Raw genomic sequence first — 21,878 nt, forward strand, 5'->3', positions numbered from 1 at the left:
GAAGAGAACATGGGCTAAACAGCTCCGGTGTCTACTTCTTGGCACAGGTACCACGGTGCTGCTAGCCCTGGTTTGTGCAGGCTATGCTCTCAAAATTGTTTCCCAACAGAAAAGTTAGGCTTATGATGAATATCTTCAACCTTAAAGGGTCTTCCCAGGGCTAACAGAAGCCCTGTTCCTGAGATGGATGGCTGAGACCAGAGAGCCAGTCCGCTGTCTATGTAGACTGAGTCAGACAAGCTCCGGGATTTGGCCCTGGAGCTCATTCCTGAAAGGTCCCCAGTGCAACAGAGAATATTCTTAATTCTTCTATCACAAGGGGGGTGTGTGTGTGGCTAAATTGTTTAGATGCCCAGGAGCCCGTGGCCTTGGCACTGACCCCTGGGAGACAGAGGATGATAGGCCAAGCACAGGCTTTGGATCAAGGGATATGGGATCACCTCCCATGTGGGCTACCTGTGAATTATGTTATGTAACCTCAGGCAGCTTTTCCCATCTGCAAATAGGTCTCTTGATGCTTGCCTCACAAGGATGGCATACTTCTTTGCAGTTACGTAAGTCACACCCTGGCACTGTGCCAAACAGACAGACCACAGTCGCCAGGGCCCACAGCAGTCACTCCTTGCAACTTTAATATGTCACTGCTCAGATTTTGATGATTGAATATTTTTTAATGAAGCTAATAGTTATAAGATCTTTATCTAACATCTAGTGATATATGGATGCCTACTTCCAGCAAAAGTTATGCTAATAACAAATTTAGATATTAATAATGAATCAAAAAATGTAGGCTGTACCCAAGAAGCCAGTTAAAGAACAGCCAAGGACTTTGAAAGCAGACAAACTTGGGTTCTGATCTTAAGATCCTACTTAATAGCCCCATGGCATTGGGTGAGCTATTGATTTCTTTCCATTTTCTCCTATGTAAAATGGAGCAACGGTAGTTATGTCAGTGAGTTTTGATCTGGACAAAATGAATGTGTATGAATACTGGCTCTGCCATCGACCAGCTGGGTGACGCTGGGCACGTTTCCAAGTCTCTGTGCTTCAGTCTGCCCGTAGGTCCTGCGGCTTTCCCAGTAACGCCTAACTCAGAAGCTGTTGTGAGGTTTATTTAGTGCATAGAGAGCCCTTACAACAGAGGCTGGCACATGGTAAGTGTTTATTATGGTCACTTCTTATTCATCAATGTTATTGTTATTATCCAGAAGTTAGGTCCATGAGATAACAGTGGTACAGAGCTGAAAAAATGATTTCACAATATATATTAATAGAGCATAATACAGTAAGAGGGCTGCAGAAAGTAGTATGCTGACCCCTGTCCTCTTGGGTTTACATGGACTCTCAATGGAATAGAAACAGGGGTCGAGGTGGAGGAGAGGAGCACTAGCTGTTCTGGAGAACAATGATGGAGGTGAGAGAGCCACTCAGTGGGTGTGACCCGCCGTGAGTCACTGAACCTGGCCTGGCTGCCATTTTTGATAACCATCATTTTACACTTCACAGTTCACAAAGCACCTCACATGCACTGTCACATACTCGACTCTCACCTGGAGCAGGGGACAGTCTGAGCAGACAACCCTTGTGTATGCATCCTACTCCCTTCAGGTTTCTTCTGCCTGGTTTTCTGTGTGGTGATGTGATTTTTCCCTCATACAAGGCACTAGTTCAGAAGTTGCTGGAGTTTCCATGTATTGATGAGGAGAACTGGCCGGTCAGCCCACACGACCTCCACAGAGGTCATCACTGACTGCACTTGGGCGTCACTGTGTAAACACAGCATCTCTACTGTTGATCCACTAAAGCAGTCCAAAGACACCTGCTCCAAAGGTAGGAGGCAGCTTATTAAATTTGTGTCTGATACCTTTTAAGCCCAGTCTGATTCCTTTTGGGCCCTTGACATATGCTAATTGGGCAGTACTCTGTCAGCAGATGCTGAGACACACATCGCTTCCTGCATCTCGAGTACTCAGCATGATATCTTCTCATAAATACCAAACAGGAGGCCTTAAACAGGGGGAAATGAATGAGAAATGAGCACTGACATGTATTTAGACCGATTATTCATCACTGAAAATGGCTGATCACTTCTCATACTCTTCTGAGGGGTAAAGAACAGCGTCACAAACAGTGGGACAATGCAGTAAACGTGCCACGTGGAAACCATGCTGCGTCCTTTCCTCACCTCCGTGCCTACGGTGGGCAGTCCTCCAGCTCCTTCCTGAGCGTGTTTCTTTCACTGGATGAATGTTTGTTTGCTGGGCCAGCCTTCTGTTCTCAGCACGGAGAACACAACAGCAAATAAAAATGATGAACATTCCTGCCCTCATGGAATTTCCATAGTAAGTCAAATATATCCGGTATTGGATGGTGAGGAATACAATGGAGGCAAATAACACAGGAAAGGGGGTAGGGAAGGTGGACTTGGGGTGGGACCTGGGGATGTTTTTGAAATCTCCATGTGCGCCTCCAGAGAGCAGTCAGGGCGAGTGAGTCTGAAGGTTCTGAGCACAGGAAGGACATGAGCTGGCTTCTGAACTGGGTCATGGTGGCGGCACTTTTAAGAACAGACCTAGGCGGGCCGAGGTGGAAGCAGGTAGGCCAGCGAGGCCACTGCAGTAACCTGGCGAGGGATGCTGGCGGCTTGGATGGGGATGGCATGATCAGACTCCAGATTTATTCTGAAGCGAGAGCCAAGGAAATTTTCCCACAGGTCGGATATAGGGTGTGACACCAAGGTTTTGGGCATGAGTAGTTAGAAAGATAGATTTGCCATTGGACTGAGATGAAAAAGACCATGGGAAGAACCACATTTGTGCAACAGTGCAGAGGCACTTCTAAATCAAATGTAAACACATTGCATAGAAATGCCCATAGGTAGTAAAGTGCTTGGCACCTGGCGCTTTCGGGGTGGGGGGTGGAGTCAGTAATGCTCTGAAGAGAAGAGATTATGGGCCAGAGGGCAAATTTCTTTCACTGAGTATCTTTAAGGTAAGGTGGCTTGCTATGAAGTAATAAACATGTGACTCAAGGATTTTCCAGAAATAAGTAGAGGAGATGAAGATGTAGCCAGAAAAAAAATCTTCCCATAAATGCCTCTGCTTCCATCTCCTCTAAAACTTCAGACCCTGTGGGAAGAGGCTCCTGGAAACTGCCCCTAAATTCAAGAGATGTATGGGATGTAGATGAGTTTCTCAGCTCCTCGAGTGCACGGCTCTTCAAACAGAGCTAGAAAGTATGTACTCCGAAAGGCACCTAGCAGGGGAGTTAGTCGGCCATGTCATCCTCATGGGTACAAAGTCCTTAAAGAGCAATGCCTGGGTCCAGTTCTTTAGAAAAATCTCGGACTCTGTAAGGTGGTGCATATGATTGCATTTTCTTTTTTTTTTTTTTTTTGTATTTTTCTGAAGCTGGAAACGGGGAGAGACAGTCAGACAGACTCCCGCATGCGCCCGACCGGGATCCACCCGGCAGGCCCACCAGGGGGCGATTCTCTGCCCACCAGGGGGCGATGCTCTGCCCCTCCTGGGCGTCACTCTGCCGCGACCAGAGCCACTCTAGCGCCTGAGGCAGAGGCCAAGGAGCCATCCCCAGCGCCCGAGCCATCTTTGCTCCAATGGAGCCTTGGCTGCGGGAGGGGAAGAGAGAGACAGAGAGGAAGGAGAGGGGGAGGGGTGGAGAAGCAGATGGGCGCCTCTCCTGTGTGCCCTGGCCGGGAATCGAACCCGGGACCTCTGCACACCAGGCCGACGCTCTACCACTGAGCCAACTGGCCAGGGCCTATGATTGCATTTTCAAAAGCCCTGCCAAGTTCCTACAATGGTTAAAGTTGACCGATAAAACAAGAAAAATGTAATTAACATTTGTCATTCAAATCATGACATACTGTATCACTAACTGAGGTCCTTTTTAAGGTACTTATTACAAATTTTATGTTATAATTAATGCTATGAATTTTCAACTGAAGCCTTATATGGATAAGATTTATTAACACAAACAGTTCCTGACAAACTTGGCCTGGGATCAAGAACTACATTTCCTCTGGGTTTTAGAGAAAAGCCAAAGTTGTTATAAATTGTTGCTTGGGGAAGATATTTTCTGTGTTCTCCATGGATTTGAAGTAGTAGGTCAGATTGAGAGCTGAAGGCTTCCCTAAGGTTATGATTAAGTATGAATATTAAAAACTTAAAAAATAATAAAAATAACAAACAACTTCTTTTAGGCATTCACATCACAGTCCTTTCATTATGTTTCCTCTTCAGGCAAGGTGCTTTATTTTGGAAAAAGGGATACAGTTAAAATATATCGGTTTAAAAAAAAAACTGCAATAACTCTAAGTCTAGACTTCAAGAAAAATTCACTCAAGCATGAATGCTGTGAAGTATTTACCCAAGCAGAATTGGGGCAAGAATATAAGCAAATGCTTGCTAAGCAGCCCGAAATATTGTAATTTAATTCTGCAGGTCAGTCTAATGTTGTTGTTTTTTTTAATTTTTCCCTTGAAAATTGCAATTTTCTGTCTCTTCCCACTCAAATCATTCACTCTTATAAAACTGGCTTAGTCAAATCAATATCTAGGCTAGCAATATAAATTTAATTACAGCAAGGCTTGGATAAACATTAGCTCTAAGACATTTCTTGGTCTATAGAGTGATCACTGAATTAAGTCAGATTATTTCATCACGGTATTAAGCCCACATTGTTACTTGAGAGGCTAATATTTCTGTTTTTAACCTATAAAAGATGCTACAAGCATTTGCATGAGTCCATTTAGTCTGTTTCCTCCTTGAAGAGCTCTGAAATAGGACTACCTTACAGCTCTGTTTTCACTTCAGAGTGGAATGTGAAATAAGAAGGTTCACACTGGATCCCATCCACAGGGTCTAGGGATCGAGCTACTGAAGGGGCCCATTAGAAGGAAGTTCCACAGGCACCCACACTCTTGTTTCCTACAGCCACTTTAGTTAGATCCCCGTGGAGCCAGGTACATCTGCTGTCTCACCTTTCATTGTGTCTGCATGTCCCACTGTGGAAAACAAACTAGACCTCCCTGAACATAGAGACCTTCAGGAAGCCTCCGCTCAGGCCTTCGTTCTTCCAGGAACCTTTTCCTGACCTCCCTGTCTTGGGGCATTTTTAGATCAGCACACTTACTTCACAATAAAACTCTGTGTCTGCCTCTCTTCAAAGCCCGAGAGTAGCTTGATGCTCTTTGGTCTCCAAGTCAAACTCAGAGGTCAGCACATAATTAGGTATTAAATACTGTGTTGAAAAAAGTGAATGAATATAACGGGAAAGCTTGCTACGTACTAAGTGCTGGATCAAGAGACAGAAGACATAGTGTGGTAGCTGAGGATCTGGTCACAAACATAGGGAATGTAAAGAGAGGGAGAACAATGAAAGCCAGCATTGATTGGTTACAGGCAAAAGCAGTGAGCTGCTCGTGTTAGAGGGGAATTTGTATAGGACTAGCGCAGAGGTAGTCAACCTTTTTATACCTACCGCCCACTATTTTATCTCTGTTAGTAGTAAAATTTTCTAACTGCCCATTGGTTCCACAGTAATGGTGATTTATAAAGTAAGGAAGTAACTTTACTTTATAAAATTTATAAAGCAGAGTTACAGCAAGTTAAAGCATATAATAATAATTACTTACCAAGTACTTTATGTCGGATTTTCGCTAAGTTTGGCAGAATAAATCTTTATAAAACAATTTACTATAGTTAAATCTATCTTTTTATTTATACTTTGGTTGCTCTGCTACAGCCCACCATGAAAGCTGGAATGCCCCCTAGTGGGCGGTAGGGACCAGGTTGACTACCACTGGACTAGAGTATGGAGCAGAATCTTGAAAGTAGAGCCAGACCACTGAAGGAAAAGTAGCCTAAAGCCAGATACAATAAGGCAGGAGGACAAAGGAAGCATGATGAGCAAAGCCCTCTTAGGGAGCTGAAAAGCATTACAGTTTGTGTATTGTTGAACAGACATTAAGAAACTGGGTTCTGATATATCCAGACGAAACTGGATGCAAATCCTGACTCCTTTGCTACATGTTCTTTGAGCAAATTGCTAAGCCTCAGTTCTCCCATCTGTAAAATGGACGTAAAAATAACAATTTCCTCAATGGAATAACACAAAATACATAAAGCCCTGAGCATGAAGCTTACATTTAAAAAAGTGTTATTTTTGTTATGATTCTCATTCCTTATGACATGTCTAGGATACATTTAGAAGGCTTCATTCAACCTAACTGTGATGAAGATGAGGTTTGTGGCTATAGCTATAGATAATCACTGTAAAACTTTAAGGCCTATTTGTCCTCTAGATTTGATTGCAAATGATAACAGATCAGCTGTAGAATTTTAAGCAGCTTCCCTGGCATTCATATCAGAGTACTATTAACTAGATTGCACCTCCCTGCGATATCAGCTTTCCGAAGGAAAGGTTCCCAGCTACTGTAGCATTCAGGGGATCTATGGGACAGTTATCTAGCAGTCAAGCCTGTACCATTAGCTCAGTTGCTTAGAGCAAGGTCTCTGCCAATTATCTTCCTCATCTCACTTCCTATTTGCCATTATAGTCACTAGTAGATAAATCAGTTCTTACCCTTGAATTGTTTTAGGTTCATTTGTTTCCTCTCCCGGTTGTGCTGTGCTCTCCTTTAAAGAGAGTAGTTATTATACACCATCTACAGCATCTGCAGTATCTTAGCAAAGCTTGATAATCTTCTCTTGGTTACCACTGGCTGTTCATTGCCAAGGGTTTGACCCTTGATCCTATGCATAATACTTGACTCTAAGATCCTACAGACACTACACAACTCCCCAAGTATGATATTTGATATTCTACTGACATGTTATCTAATAGAAAACTTTAATCAGGTAAGCTAGTGAGGCTACCTTATAAAAAAAAATCCTCCATAGCGTCTGAATTGTCCTTACCACTCTTCTAGAAACTTAGAACAAATTCTTAGATACCCCCTCCAATACTTACCCTGTACATCAGGTCATTTTTAATTTAAAAAAAAAAATATATATATATATATATATATATATTGAATTTAATCACTTATTCATTTAAGTATCTTGAATATGTAGCTTATAATGAGAAAGCAAACATTTATTTTGCAGATTAAGCAATTTCATGTGTAAAGGGCAAACAGACTAAGAAGAGCCAGTAGACTGGAGGAGGCCTTGTCCATTGAACCTAGTTATCAGGATTTCCAGTTTTGCTACTTGTAATGCATTGCGTTTAACAAAGGGGGATTTTCACCTTCTATGCTTGAATGACTTCTGATCCCCAGATCTTCCATTCCTCTTCTCCCAGATTTGCTGTGAGTATTAATTCATTTTATTCCTACTCTGACATTTATAGAATGTTTATTTATGGCTGACCCGTGCTTTACAAAGTCATGCTCCTGATGAACACCTGTAAGAGTACTGTGAGAGTTATTTTTAAAATAATTATCAGGATCAAAACAACTTAACTGAGTCACCTTAGAAAATGCTTTATCCCTGTTGAGCTTTCCTATCTGTAACTGGGGGTAGTATTTCCTATCTTTCAGGGCTGCTATCATGAGAAATAATAATAGACACCACTTCTCACGGTGTGCTTGGCACTTAGTAGGTACTTAATAAATTAAAGCCAGTATAAATGTCATATATATCACATTACAATTTGCAGAGGGTCTTTTTTTCTGTGCTCTGTTGACTCTGCTCCTCACTGTAAATACTGCCCTCCCTGGAGTCTACCCACAAGCAACAGTGACCCCCATAAGCAGTCCTCTCAATTATTCAGGTTATTATAAGAGTTCTTAGTTCTAGCGTTTATATATCACTGTCCGATAATATTTGCAAGGGCAAACTAGTCATCACCTTTCCACACTTACTTGCACATTACAGAGAGAAGTAGGAAAAGAATCTTAGCACTCTCTCTAAAAATATTATTTTCACTGACAAACAAACAAACAAAAGAACAAAGAACCTTGGTTCTTGGTAGATAAAATCTACACTCAAACATCCTCGTATCATGCCCTCCCTTTACTGTGATCTAATCAAATCGGAGAACTCCAAAGCTGTTTGAGCTGCCTTCAAACCAAAAAAAGTTTAAAGAATTGGCCCTGGCCGGTTGGCTCAGTGGTAGAACATCAGCCTGGCATGTGGAAGTTCAGGGTTCGATTCCCAGTCCGGGCACACAGGAGAGGTGCCCATCTGCTTCTCCACCCTTCCCCTTCTCCTTCCTCTGTCTCTCTCTTCTTCTCCCACAGCCAAGTCTCCATTGGAGCAAAGTTGGCCCAGGCACTGAGGTCGGCTCCATGGCCTCCGCCTCAGGCACTGGAATGGCTCTGGCCTCAACGGGGCAGCACCCCAGATAGGCAGAGCATCGCCCCCTGGTGGGTATGCTGGGTGGATCCTGGTTGGGTACATGCGGGAGTCTGACTGCCTCTCTGCTTCTAACTTCAAGAAAATACAAAAGAATGAAAGAATCACAGATTTAGTAATCTCAAAATAGTTGTTCCATATTTCATAATTTAGAAAAATATAAATCATAACTTATAGCCAACAATTTACTCTTGGCTCTGGCCAGGTAGCTCAGTTGGTTAGACCAGCCTGATATGCTAAGGTTGCTGATCTGATCCCCGGTTAGGGCACTGTTGGTCAAATAAGTTTGTAAATATGATATATAGATTTGCTCGCTTACAGTTTGCATTGGGTGTGGGGGACAGGCTGTAAGCAGGCAGGGTCGTTATACACTAAGGCTTAGTTTTAAGACTAAGCCTTTCCCACCCTAAGTGACTTTGTATCAGAGACTTCCTTGTTTGTATATTGGATTAAAGGTTTTGATTTCTACACTATAAAGTGGGGCAGACTGGGAGCTTGATCTCTCTCAGTTCCTGAGATTAGCATTAGAGGGGAGAACAGAAAAAGGAGAACACAGAAAGACCACATGGAGGAGAGGAGAAGCAGCCAAGATGGCAGAGTGCTGAAGGAGAAGCCAGTTTGTGCAGAGTTTGTGCAGAGAGAAGGAGATGGGGAACAGAGGTGAATAAGGCTGGTGAGCTAGAAACCTTTGATTCTAAGAAACTTGGATAAGTCAGTGGCTTTGGAATCCCTGAATGGAAAGGGAAGTGTTTTCCCACTGTGTGTATTTCTTGCCCGCCGGGTGCAAGCTAGGATAAAAGCTAATGGCCCACCAGTTCTTGGCTCCGTTGTTTCATTACCGTCTGTCCAAATCAAATGCAAACCCTCATGGGCCAGGTGGCTATGATGGTGGCCATGATGGTGGCTGTGGCTACTGGCTTTACAGGCACATACAAAAATCAACCAATTAATACATAAATAAATGGAACAACAAATTTATGTTTCCCTCACTCTGTCCCCCTTCATCTCTCTATAAAATCAGTTTTAAAAAACTTACTTTTCATTTAGCATCAGAAAATCAACCCTTTTCATTTTCTCAACATATTAGAATTTTTTTAAAGAGAGAGCTAAGATTCTTTTTTTTAATTAATAAACCCAGTAGCAAGTAATAATAATGTATTTTTACATAGCCAAAACATAAATTTGCTATGGTCTCATTTTAGCATGTATTTCATCAAAATAGGAAGAATCAGAATTACATGGAAATTTAAAAAATATAGCCTGACCTGTGGTGGTGCAATGGATGAGACGTCAACCTGGAATGCTGAGGTCACCAGTTCGAAACCCTGGGCTGGCCTGGTCAAGGCACATACGACAAGCAACTACTACAAGTTGATACTTCCTGTTCCTCCCTCCTTCTTCTGTCTCTCTCTATTCTCTCCAAAACCAATATATGAAATCTTTAATTTTAGTCCAACCAGGCAGTGACGCAGTGAATAGAGCGTCGAACTGGGATGCGGAGGACCCAGGTTCAAGACCCCAAGGTCGCCAGCTTGAGTGCAGGCTGGTTTGAGCAAAGGGTCTCTCAGTCTGCTGGAGCCCCCTGGTCAAGGCACATATGAGAAAGCAATCAACAAACAACTAAGGTGCCTCAACAAAGAATTGATGCTTCTCATCTCTCTCCCTTCCTGTCTGCCCCTCTCTCTGTCTCTGTTACAAAATAAATAAATAAATAAAATTAAAATGCTTAAAAAAAATCTTTAATTGTATATTTAATTTTCTACCTACACATGTATGGTAGGCAGGCCAAATAAAATAAAATGTGTTGGGCAGGCCTGACCCCAGACTGCCCGAACCAGATCTCCGGTTAGGAGGTGTGTGAAGGATAAATACTAGAAGCCCTTGCTCATCTAACTTTCTCCTGTGATTCTGTTGATAAGCCAGGGTTCAGACCTATTGCTAGGTCATTTGGTAAACCAGATGACACTAAAATGTGACAGTAAACCAGATGACACTAAAACCAAGCAGTAGTTATGGAAAAGCCATGATATTGAAGGATGTTTAGGCTACATCTTGTTTCAACGGTGATCTGACTCAGACGGCTCTTTAGAATTTGGACAGTGTGTTTTCCGTCTCTCTTATGTTTCCACCCTTGTAAGTTTCACCTACATTCCTTCAGATTAACATTTTAGAAAAGTGTTTATTTAGAAAAATAGAAACCATTTTTACTGTGTAAATAATTAAAGCAATTAAAGCTAAAAATAAATATATTTAAATCTTCCTAAGCCAAACAGTGACGATTAATGCAGAAGTTAACTACAGTATAAATAAGAAAATGTTTTAGGCTATTCTTTCAGATTATAAATCTTAAAAGTATATTTCACAAATTTAACTCATGATAAATTGTAGAGTATATTATAAACCAGTATCTTCTAATTATAGTAAAAAAAATACTCTGAGCCCAGGAAAACTTCTTGTCTATGATCTTTGCTTTAGTCTCTCCAAAGTGTATTCACCTCTCACAACTGTAAAATAAAAAAGACAAAAAGCAGTTTAAAAGAATAACATCATTACATAAATCCAGATTATTATTTGGAATGAAAATTATTATATAAAAGTTTTGCGTGGGACAAATATACACAGCACACATTCATTCTGTTCCTGTGTTCTAAATCTACATGTGATCAGACTCGGACCAGAAGGTAGAAAAAAGAAACACCTAAGAAAAAATTCCACATAACATTGTTTTATGCTTTTTCATCACTGAAAAAGCCTAGGAAGGTTTATGCCTTCCTGCTTTTATTCAAAATGCAGCTTTCTTTTCAGTATTCAGGAGTTCTGTTTTTCTTTTGTTTTGTTTAGAAGCCGGTTAGTTCAGCCTGTCCTTGACCCACAGTTTATCAGGACCAGCCAAGACCAGATCCTGCAGACACCCCACTGAGCACCGTCCGTGTTCCCCTGCAAAACGCAACTGGCATTTCCTAAGACCGAGAGTTTGAGGATTTGGGAGATCCAGTCCAGAAAAGGTTCCATTTAGAGATCTTTCTGCAACTTCCCTGCCAGCACGTGGGCCCTGCTCTGTGCACACCCCAAGACGGGGTCATCATGACCCCTGGCCGGAGCTCTCCTCTTGTTGAAGAGTTCTCAAAAATTTTTACTTGTGTCCAGATCAGCTGTGTGAAACTGAGCAAATCACAGCATCTCTAAGCCTGAGGATTTTTTAGAAAACTTCCTGCAGTTCAGTAACATCTTTCTGAAAGGAGTGATTTTAAAAATTATACAAATCACAGAATTCTTCCTAATGACTTAAATGGCAGTAACTGGAATAAAATATTTGCCGGTAACATCCTTAGGTCTGAAGGATCTTACCTAACAGGTAAGGTCTGTGTTTAAGGGGCAGAGGCACTCATTTTTTAACACCACGCAATAAGGAATGTTCAACACTACTGAGCAGTGGCTCTGCATTCTGCTCCCTAAGGCACATATCCTGGCCGCTTGCTCCGTAACCCTCTGCTGACCAGTGTCTGCTACTGGGAGCCTGGCTTGGCACCAAGCGTCCACCAGTCTCCCCAAACCACCATTGCCAAAGTCAGTCTTCCCTCCTCATCTACTTTTCTGCAGCATTTGTCACTGTTGTCCACTTCTTTTAAAAATTCTCGTTTCTTAGCACCAGTGACAACACATCTCTGAATCTCATTTGCCATTTTTTGACCCCTCTTTTGTCTTATTCTTTGGCTCCTTCTATATGTCCACTGTTAAAAATAACCAATCTTGGATTCTCTTATCTTCATCAGGAGGGAGCTTAAACCCAAGCTCTCCTAATTCACTGTGTGGCATTAGATAACCCACAACCCTCTCTGGGCTTCATTTGTCCCTGAGAAAGGGACAAAAGTGGGCAGTGACACAAAATGTCCCTTCGAGCTCTGCAGTGCTGTGCCAGTCTATCCTAATCTCATTCTTGTATTCTATCAGTATGTGGTACAGTTTCAGAGAGCCAATACAAGTCTGTGAGGGCGCTAAGAGCACCAGGTTATCACTTCCAGAGTGAGAAGGAACCTTAAACATCACCTACTCTGAAACTTTCATTTTATAATTTAGGAAGCCTAGGTTCAGAGTGGGTACTCTGTTACTTCATAGCAGATGATGGGAGATCAGAAGGAAGTCTCCTGGGCTCTCATGTGCTGCAAAATCCAAGCTCACATGTCTTCCAAGCCTGGCTGAAGTGCCTAACAGTATCAGAGTGAAACGTGATATAGAAGGTATAAATTTCTGTGGAACACCTTAGAGCTTTTTCTCCCTTAAAACAACAAGAAGAAAAAAAACAACTCTATACTGTTAACTCCAAGAACTCTTAGAGATATTTGCTATTGTGGACGCTTTACACAAAGTAAAACAATATGATCTCATAAAACATCTTAGATTTATGTTTTTAAATAGCCAAATAAAACAGAACATCAAGTCACAGAATACATATACTTACATTAATTCAAATGTCCAAAGCACAATACAATGATCTCTTTAATAGTTCATATAATTTAAGATTTACACACACAAAAGCATATAAACAAATATTAGCCTACTAGAACAAAGGTTTAAGAAGTTACTCAGACACTTTGGTAATGACACCTACATATTTATGGCAACAAATAATGATGACTTTAAACTGTCAATAAGATCTTTTGTACAATAGGAAATTTACAGAATGGGAAGAAGACGGTCAAATGTACCTTTATTGCACTACTTATCTAACATCATATGGGATGTGGCAGTATCCAGTAAATTTTAATCAGTGAAGTCTGTTTACTCTGGTCTCTAAAATGATGAATTTAGTTGAATCATTCCCGAATCTACCTTTGTGCTTTATAAATAATGGCTGTTTGGTTCTTCCAAATGAAATAGGACACTAATACTTTTCTTGAAAATAACTCAACTTTAGTCCTAAGATGTTAGTAAAGTCTCTTTGTAAAGAGCACTAATACGCAAAGTTTACTTTTTCTTTCATGAATCTTGAATATGCCCTGGCTGTGTAGCGTGGTTGGTTAGAGGATTGTCCCAATATGCCAAGGTTGCAGGTTCAATCCTCGGTCAGGCATACAAGAATCAACCAATGAATACATAAATAAGTGGAGCAAATCAATGTTTCTCTATCTCTCTTCTATCCTCTCTCTTTAAAATCAATCAATAAATAAAATTAGAGAAAATAAAGAATCCTGCAAAAAAGGATGCTGTCAGTCAAATCAGCTCTAGGCCAGCTTTGAAATGATCCGTGTTGCTGAAAGACTGAGATATTGTTATCTAGAACCTAAACTTTGGAAAATCCCATCTTTCTCTCTGGCACACTGAAGAACCAAAGTGCTTTACTATGTTTCCTATCAACCATCTAACAAGACCATTTGATTGTGTTTCAAAAACCAAAGTCACTTCAGCCCTGTTTATTTTGCAGACCACACACAAAGTTAAAGACAGATTAAATTACTACATCATACAAATACAGGCACAAAATTAAGTGGACGCCACAAAGGGTGTGTCTGAAAACACTGAATTGACTGAATCTGAGTCAGATTTCACCCTGGTGGACTTTAAGATGCCCTCAGCTATCACTGTCTCACTGGGAAAGAGCCGGACTTTCCCATTCTGCCCTGCTGCAGTGTCCTTCAGGGGTTCCAAAAACACCACTCTTTTGCCAGCACCTGCCTTCCGTTCATCAGCTGGAACATCACTAGCCAGGCCAGGACTGAGAATAGATGAATGGGCATTGCACTGGTTCAGCATACTTTTCTGTCTCTTGGCTTTACACCTGCAGGGACATGGTGTCAGATAGAGGTACAAAAGTACCAAAACAATACTGGCCACACAGGCTGCAAGAGTAGTAAAAGCTGTATTAAACGCCTCATGGGCATGGGATCTGTTTACGGTGAAATTGCTCACGTTTATTGTGACATCCACAGTTTCATTTAACAGGCGTTGCCTGTTCATTGCAATACAGTAATATACGCCAGCATCCTCAAAACGAGGGCTTTCTATAACAAGGCTTCCATTGTGAAACACACGAAAGTTTTCCTCATCTTTGCCCGGCTCTAGCCGTCTGTTATCTGGACCCACCCACATGAAATCAGTATTTGAACTACCAGTCTTGCTGTCACAGTGAACAATCAGCCTTTCCCCAACTTGAGCCTCATGAATAAAGCCAAGTGCATGGAAGGAGCCATTGATGATGCTGTCAGAGCAATTCATAAAGCTATCCTGGAGCAGAAGCACCTGATGAGAGTGCCTAGAGTCAGACCACAAGCGACAGGTATAATCGTTCTTAAAATCCATCACTGAGCTAAAGTGTCTGCGATACCAAAAGATCAGCAATGAGTAAAGGGAACAGTCACAGACAAATGGGTTTCCATGAAGGTAGATGCCACTCAGCTGCTTTCCTGGCACTAAATTTATATGGTGTATTGGCAGGAAGGGGATCCGGTTATAAGAAATATCTAGAAACATCAGTTCTGCTAGCTTGAACCTTCCTACATACAAATCCATGGGAAACTGCGTGAGAAAGTTTCCACTTAAGTAGAGTTTCTGCAATTGGAAGAGCCCTCCAAACGCTGAAGGATCGAGATAGGAAATGTGATTGTTGTAAAGCAGGAGCACTTCCAGAATCTTCAACTCTTGGAACACTGCGCTTTTCACAGTCTTCAGCTTATTGGAGGATAAGTCAAGACACTTCAAATTTGGAGTTGTGGAAAAACTGCCCATGGAAATGCTGGTGATGTTGTTATGACGAATAATTAGGGTGTTCAGCTTTCCAAACGACACTGGAATCCACTCAGAATCCAGAAGCCCAATTCTGTTATAACTCAGATCCAGTCTCTTAATCAGTCTAAAAAGGTTCCCAGGCACCTTGGACAGGTTTTTATTGGTGCAACTCACGATGTCAGTGGCACAGATGCAAGCGGTGGGGCACACCCCGGAGGCACCAGGGCTCACAGTCACCGTGATCACCAACAAACACATCAGTTCCCTGCAGCCAGGTCTGACAACTCCAGGCAGGGTGGGCAGTGTGTGTAAACGCAAAGACATTATGGTCGCCTCTCCGTCTATTCCAGGCGTCTTTGCCACCAGCTCAGCCTCCCACCAGTGAATCTGGTAAACAATCAATATTTAAAGAGAAGTAAAAATAGTAATAATGAATAAAAAACAAAATTAACTACCACCAATTAACCCTTAAGAGTGACACCTAGCTTTCTTTCTAGTAACTTTGGAAATAGAGATTTTATTTTACGCTGGGGAGCCCTACGTTGCCTTTTTACTGTTAAATGCAAATTTTCCTGGGTTACTCCTGCTTACAGATATTTACAACCACAATCTATCAATACAACCATCTCAACATCAGAAATTCAATATTTATTTAAGGTGCATCCTGCTTTTTTTTAAATTCCCTCCAACAGACGCAAAAATACACAAACGCATGCTATAAACAATTAAACGGAAATGCTTAGCAAGCCGCCCATCCAGAACAAAACTCACAAAGCTGAGAAGCCTCAAGGACTCTGGGGACAGGTTGCCGACGGTGGTGTCTTCTGAAGGTCTGTGCGTCTTTCTGTCTGTTTGTCACTCTCGCATTTTCCGAGTTCCTTTCCCTCTAGCTCCCGGCGGGCGGCAGCCTCTCGCTGGCTCTCAACTTTAGGAGTTTTAAGGAGCCGCGATGGCAGCAGCAGCCCCGGGCGCAGGAAACGTCTCCGCCGGAGCCGGTGAGTTCTCCCGGGCTCTCTTCATTGCGCCGCTGAAGGCACCGTCTCGGCGCTCTGGCTGTCTTGTTCCCGCGCGCCTGGAGCCCAGCTCCCCGAGCCCGCTCCGAGGGGCGGGGGCGCGGGCAGCTGGAGCGCCCCGGCCCCGCCTCTCCGCGCTCGGTAGGCTGCGGGACCAGGGGATCCCGCGCGCCGCTACCGCCGGGTTTTATCCCCGCGTCCTGGGGTCGGATGCGGGGCGGGGAGCCGAGTCCCGCCCCTGCGCGCCCTCCCTTCTGCGGGAACCAGCTCCGAGGCTGGGGGTTGGGGGCTGGAGCAGGCTGAGCTCTTGGCGGTGAGCACGCGGCGCGGGAAGGGGCGACCGCGCAGCCAATCGGAGCAACGGCTGACGCCCACCCCGCGGTCCCGCGGCCGCCCGCCTTCCTCCTCCGGCTCTTCCCGGACCGCGGAGAGCGGGCGCGCGGGTGGGGCTGGCGTCCCCGGTAAGGGCGCTCTCACTCAGTCCTGCCAATTGCGTCCTGTTTGCCTAGTCTAGAACTCGTGGGGGTAGGGTGTTGGAAGATTAAGGGGGGGGACACAGCCGAAGAGGGAGAGGTCGAGCCCTTGATGATCCCACTGAGTCGCGGCCGCTGGGGTCCCCTGCCATCCCCAGTCTCTTAAGTCTTTCCTTGGGTGAGGGCCAAGCGGGCTTCCACGGCCTAAGGGCAGTTGGTTTTGAAGGTTTACAAAATAAACACTGAAACAGCCTTCCGTCTCCGCCCACATTTGGGGAGGTGGTGGCGGGGGAAATCGAGCCAGTTCCCTGTAGTGCGATAGGGATCTCTACTTGAGCCGGGAAGGCGCTGCGGGGACATTACGAACCTCCCTGGAAAAGTTCTGTCCCTTTCCTAACTCGGGAGGCGGTATCAGGGATGGTGCCCAATTTCCGAAGGAGGAGCACTAGGGGGTGGGGGTGCGGGGGTGGAGCTGACCTTCCGGCTGGAATGTGAAGATAAGGGTATTAAGCTTTTTAAAATATCCGGCTCGCTCGGACAGCGACTGATCCCAGGAGTGGCTGCTCGGAGATTCTCCATGCCTCCCTGAGACGCAGGGGGACAGGGGCACCGCATTTAAGCGTGCTTTAGTCCAGCAGGCAAGGAAAGCTTCAAACCCGGGTAGACAAAAAACAAACAAAAAACCGGGGTGGGGTGGACAGATATGAGATGGAGGGCGTGGGGCTGACGAGATTTTAAAAATCCATTTTTGTTTGAGTGAGTTTTAATGATGAGGATTGAGCCAAACGGCCCATTTATCTATTTTATCCGGATTAAAAAATAAATTACTGCCCTGACAAGAGATACTAACCAAAGCAGAAGAGACAGGAAGACTGAAAAGAGGAGCAATTAAGAAAACAATTGGGAGCAGGGTGTATAACTTGTAAAATTACTTAAAGAATAAAAATGATGACAAGACAACCAGCACCCCCCCACACACACACACACTTGAGCAGTCTGAATTTAATGAGAGTTGGTCTCTACATTATCTATGAATGCATTCACGTGGTGCACATATCTCTAGTGCCATCTTTTAAAGAAAAGTACGTGCATTGTTAATTTAGCCTGTTTGTGTAATATCGGGAATAACACTGGTAAAGCAAGATTTTTTCAGATGAGAGCAGCTTGATTCAAATGAGTTTCAGTTTCATGGAAAGTTGAATTTTGCCCTAAAAATTACAGCGTGAAATGCTTCATGAAAGCATTCCTTACTGGGAACTCCCAGGGAAGAGCCAGACATCGAGATTTTTCTAAAGGCAGGCAACACTTCCTGGGGTTCTCAGAAAACTTGGTCTCTAAGCCTTTATTTTTACAGTAGAATGTTAACACAGAAATAGAATTAAAGTTACTCAGAGGAATAATTTTGAAATGACTAATAAATGACCAGGTTTTTGCAGTGTGGTACTAAGTAACTATCATCCTATTCAAAGGAAACCAAGAAGGTGGAAAAAAGACCTGTATTTAATACAAAAATAGTCTAAAAAGAATAAGCGACTTTCAAATGAAAACAGAGGGTTATGTTATTATAGCTGCAGGCACATCACAGAAACATTATGCAAAGATTACACAGCATAAATAAACTAAGTGCACTCAAAATCTACAGACAAATTCATTTCTCTATTTGAATACCTGATTTTGAGGATTTGTCAAGAGAAAAAGAGTTGTGAAAGGAGTGGGTTAACTTAGCCTGGAAAAGAGAAAAATAAAAGTTAACCTTAATAAAGGTATAAGATGTGAACTTATTTTGTAGAAGATAACTTTTTGTGTTTATAACATCCCTTCACCTTCTTCTACCTGGTCCACTCTTTCAACTAAAAGTCCTACAAAGGCAGAAATATCGTCTGTGTGTGTGTGTGTGTGTGTGTGTGTGAGAGAGAGACACAGAGAGGGACAGACAGGCAGGAAGGGAAAGAGATGAGAAGCATCAATTTTTCGTGGTGGCTCCTTAGTCTCCTTAGTTGTTCATTGATTTCTTTCTCATATGTTCCTAACCAAGGGGCTACAGCACAGCGAGTAACCCCTTGCTCAGGACAGTGACCTTGGGCTTAAGCCAGTGACATTGGGCTCAAGCCAGCAACCATGGGGTCATGTCTATGATCCCACGCTCAAGCCGGTGACCCCGTGCTCAAGCTGGTGAGCCCTTGCTCAAGCCGGCAACCCTAGGGATTTGAACCTGGGTCCTTTGTGTTCCAATCCAATGCTCTATCCACTGCGCCACTGCCTGTTCAGTCCAGAAATATTGTTTTAATCACTGCTCTTTTCTTAGCTCCTAGAACCCTGCTTGACACTTGCTTTGGCACACAAAATTTTTGATGAATGAACTCATAAATGGAGAAACTATTCTAGGCTTACCTCACCTGAGTCTGCTGGTTGCCATTCTGCTTTCTGTACTTTAAAAGCTTGTGTGAGCCCTGGTGGGTTAGCTCAGTCGGTGAAAGCGTCATTCTGAAACACCAGGATTGCCAGTTCGATGCCCGATCAGGGCACATACAGGAAGCAACCAATGAATATACAATTAAGTGGAACAACAAATGAATGCTTCTCTCTTTCTCCCTTTCTCTCTCTGTTACTCTAAAATCGATCAATTAAAAATTTCAAAAGAAAAAGCTTATGTGAAAGATAGAGGGGAAGAGAGGGAAAGAGGAACTTTGCAAATATTACGAGACTTGGATCCAGTAGTGCCTGAAGGCCGCTGCACGTTATGCTTCCTTTTTAATTACATGTTCCACTCTCTCCTTTTTTTATTTTTTTTTTATTTTTTTGTTTTGATTTTGGCTTAAATGATTTTGAATGTGTTTAAGTCACTTATGACTGAAAGAGTCCTAGTGTGTAACGACGGTAGTAGTAAATATGCTTTGGGTCATAATGATGTGCCAGAGACTGAGCTCAGTTTTACATGCGTTATTTCATTTACTGCTTGCCGTAACCCGGTGACATTGTATAATCCTATAACCCAGATGGTAAATGCGTTCCAAACTATTTGAAAATGGAATGAGACTAACTTAGCTTGAGGCTCCATTTGAAGGATTTAGATTAAATAGAAGATATTTCTGACAGGGTGATTCCAGTCTGGAATGAATTGCTAAGACAGATGGTTGAATTGCCTTCTCAGTTTAAAATAGGACAGACAGATATTCCTCTGGCCTTTCCTACATGGCACAGTCTACTGTGTTTGTATTTTTGACCATTCAATAATGACTTCAACGGATAGTGGATTGACATTCGGCATGCATCTGAACCTAATGTGCTGGTGGGTGTGGTCAGGGGAATGTCTGGTTGAGTTGGGGTAACACCTACTTGGGAGCAGGAGTGTGAGTAGATGAAATCTCTGGTGTTTTTCTGGCCCTGCAGTTTCCAAAATTTCTCAGTTTGTGGTTAAAAAGTTAAGGCCCTGGCTGGTTGGTTCAGTGCTAGAGCGTCGGCCCAGCGTGTGGAAGTCCTGGGGTAGATTCCCAGCCAGGGCACACAGGAGAAGCGCCCATCTACTTCTCCATCCTTCCCCCTCTCCTTCCTCTCTATCTCTCTCTCTCTTCCCCTCCTGCAGCCAGGGCTCCATTGGAGCAAAGTTGGCCTGGGCACTGAGGATGGCTCCATGGCCTCCACCTCAGGCACTAGAATGGCTCCAGTTGCAATGGAGCAAAACCCCAGATGAGCAGGGCATCACCCTCTAGGGGGCTTGCCAGGTGGATCCCAGTCGGGTGCATGCAGGAGTCTGTCTCTCTGCCTCTCCGCTTCTCACTTCAGAAAAATACAAACAAACAAAAAAAAGATTAAGAAGTTAGAGGTAAGAGATGAAAAATTGTTAAAACACTAGCTTGATAATTTGGAGTCATTTTTACTAATAATGAACACTTTGATAGCACAGAATATCCTATGAAGGGCTTTCCTATGCCATATCTCCTGTGATTATAGCATACATCCTGTAATCAGGTGTAGTTGGGACAGCAGCAGATATCGACTGTAGCCTCTTTTTTAACCTGCAAGCACATTGACATTCTTCAGAGACAGTGCTCACTGGCGTCTCTAGCTCTGGTGTCCTCACCCTGGAGGTGGCCTTCTTGGAAAGGCTTTTACAATATGACAGCAGCCCTGGCTCACAGGAAATGCATATCTTTGCCCACTCCGCTCCTGCAACAGCCCCTTCTTCCTTGGTCTGCTGCAGTTGATTTATTAAATTGTCCAAGATTGGTGGCAGAACTGCCTCTCCCCCACTACTATATTTCTCACTGTCTGGAGACCCGAGCTCTAGCCCCTATGCTCTCTGAATTCCAGGGGGTGTATGGTGACTCGTGGCTTCATTCTCTGGAAGCTTCCTAGATTAAAAATGGAGGGGATGGAGTAAGGGGGGCAGAAGGGGTTGGGAGGGTATGCAAGACCCTAAGAACTTCATTGATAGGTTCTTTTTTTAAAAAAAAATTAGTTGAGATAAAACTCACCATTTGATCACTTTAAAGTATACTCTTCAGTGATTTTAATATACTCACATTATTGTGCAGCCATCACCACTGTGTAATTCCAGAATAATTGCATCACCCTCAAAAGAAGCCCTGTGCTCATTAAAGCAGTCACTCCCGATCTCCCCTCTTCTCTGCCCCTGGCAACCACTAACCTACTTTCTGTCACTATGGATTTGCCTATTCTGGACATTTCATATAAATGGAATCATACAATATGTGGCCTTTGTGTCTGGCTTCTTTGGCTTAGCATAATGTTTTCAAGGTTTGGCTGGGGTTCTTAGGCTAAAGGTTTTAGAACCAGTTGGGATCATGTCTTTGAAATTCTGCATAGTTGGTTTAGCTACACTTGAGCTTAGGATATAAGGCATCTGCCCACTATCATTGTCATTCTTGGCCCAAAGTCCCATTTACCTAAAGTCTTCAATTATAAAACTATTAAACTCCCATGTGGTTAGAAATCTAGCAGTTTATGAGCTGAGGAGATCTAAGTTCTAGTCTTTGGGAAAAGACTAGTATCTCTGTAAGCCCCAAGAAACAATTAAGGATATAACAATTAATGATTTCTTAAATTCCTTTCAACTTCAAAAAATTAATCTGATTTTCTGATAACAATGTGTCTGCTGCTGCCCAGACCCCAGAAACACAAAGTGTTAGAACACAGGAACTGGCCGTTAGAGCAGGCCGGGTCTGGGTCCTCGTCTGGGTCAGTTATGGCTGCGCTGGGCAGATACTTCCTCCTCCTTCTCCCAGGGGAATGACGTCAGTCCCGCTGCTGCTTCAGGAAAAGTAGCT

At 43.2% G+C, this 21,878-nt stretch overlaps 2 protein-coding genes across 4 annotated transcripts in view; one reads left to right on the forward strand and one right to left on the reverse strand.

Annotated features, from left to right (window-relative positions):
- Positions 1 to 12,853: 12,853 nt before the first annotated feature.
- On the reverse strand, positions 12,854 to 16,783 carry AMIGO2 (adhesion molecule with Ig like domain 2). Its single transcript, XM_066369035.1, has 2 exons — positions 15,876 to 16,783; positions 12,854 to 15,491 (listed from the first exon to the last, which is right to left on the reverse strand). Exon 2 carries the CDS (start codon positions 15,426 to 15,428, stop codon positions 13,863 to 13,865), a length of 1,566 nt encoding a protein of 521 aa, XP_066225132.1. The 5' UTR covers positions 15,429 to 15,491; positions 15,876 to 16,783; the 3' UTR covers positions 12,854 to 13,862.
- PCED1B (PC-esterase domain containing 1B) overlaps positions 15,975 to 21,878 on the forward strand; it is a 155,198-nt gene continuing 149,294 nt past the window's right edge. For all 3 annotated transcript variants that reach the window (XR_010749256.1, XM_066369036.1, XM_066369037.1), the window contains exon 1: positions 15,975 to 16,103. The gene's annotated coding sequence lies outside the window, so the exon portion shown is untranslated. The remainder of the gene's footprint in view (positions 16,104 to 21,878) is intronic.

This window comes from Saccopteryx leptura, chromosome 2 (assembly GCF_036850995.1).
Source record: "Saccopteryx leptura isolate mSacLep1 chromosome 2, mSacLep1_pri_phased_curated, whole genome shotgun sequence".
Classification (NCBI taxonomy): Eukaryota; Metazoa; Chordata; class Mammalia; order Chiroptera; family Emballonuridae; genus Saccopteryx; species Saccopteryx leptura.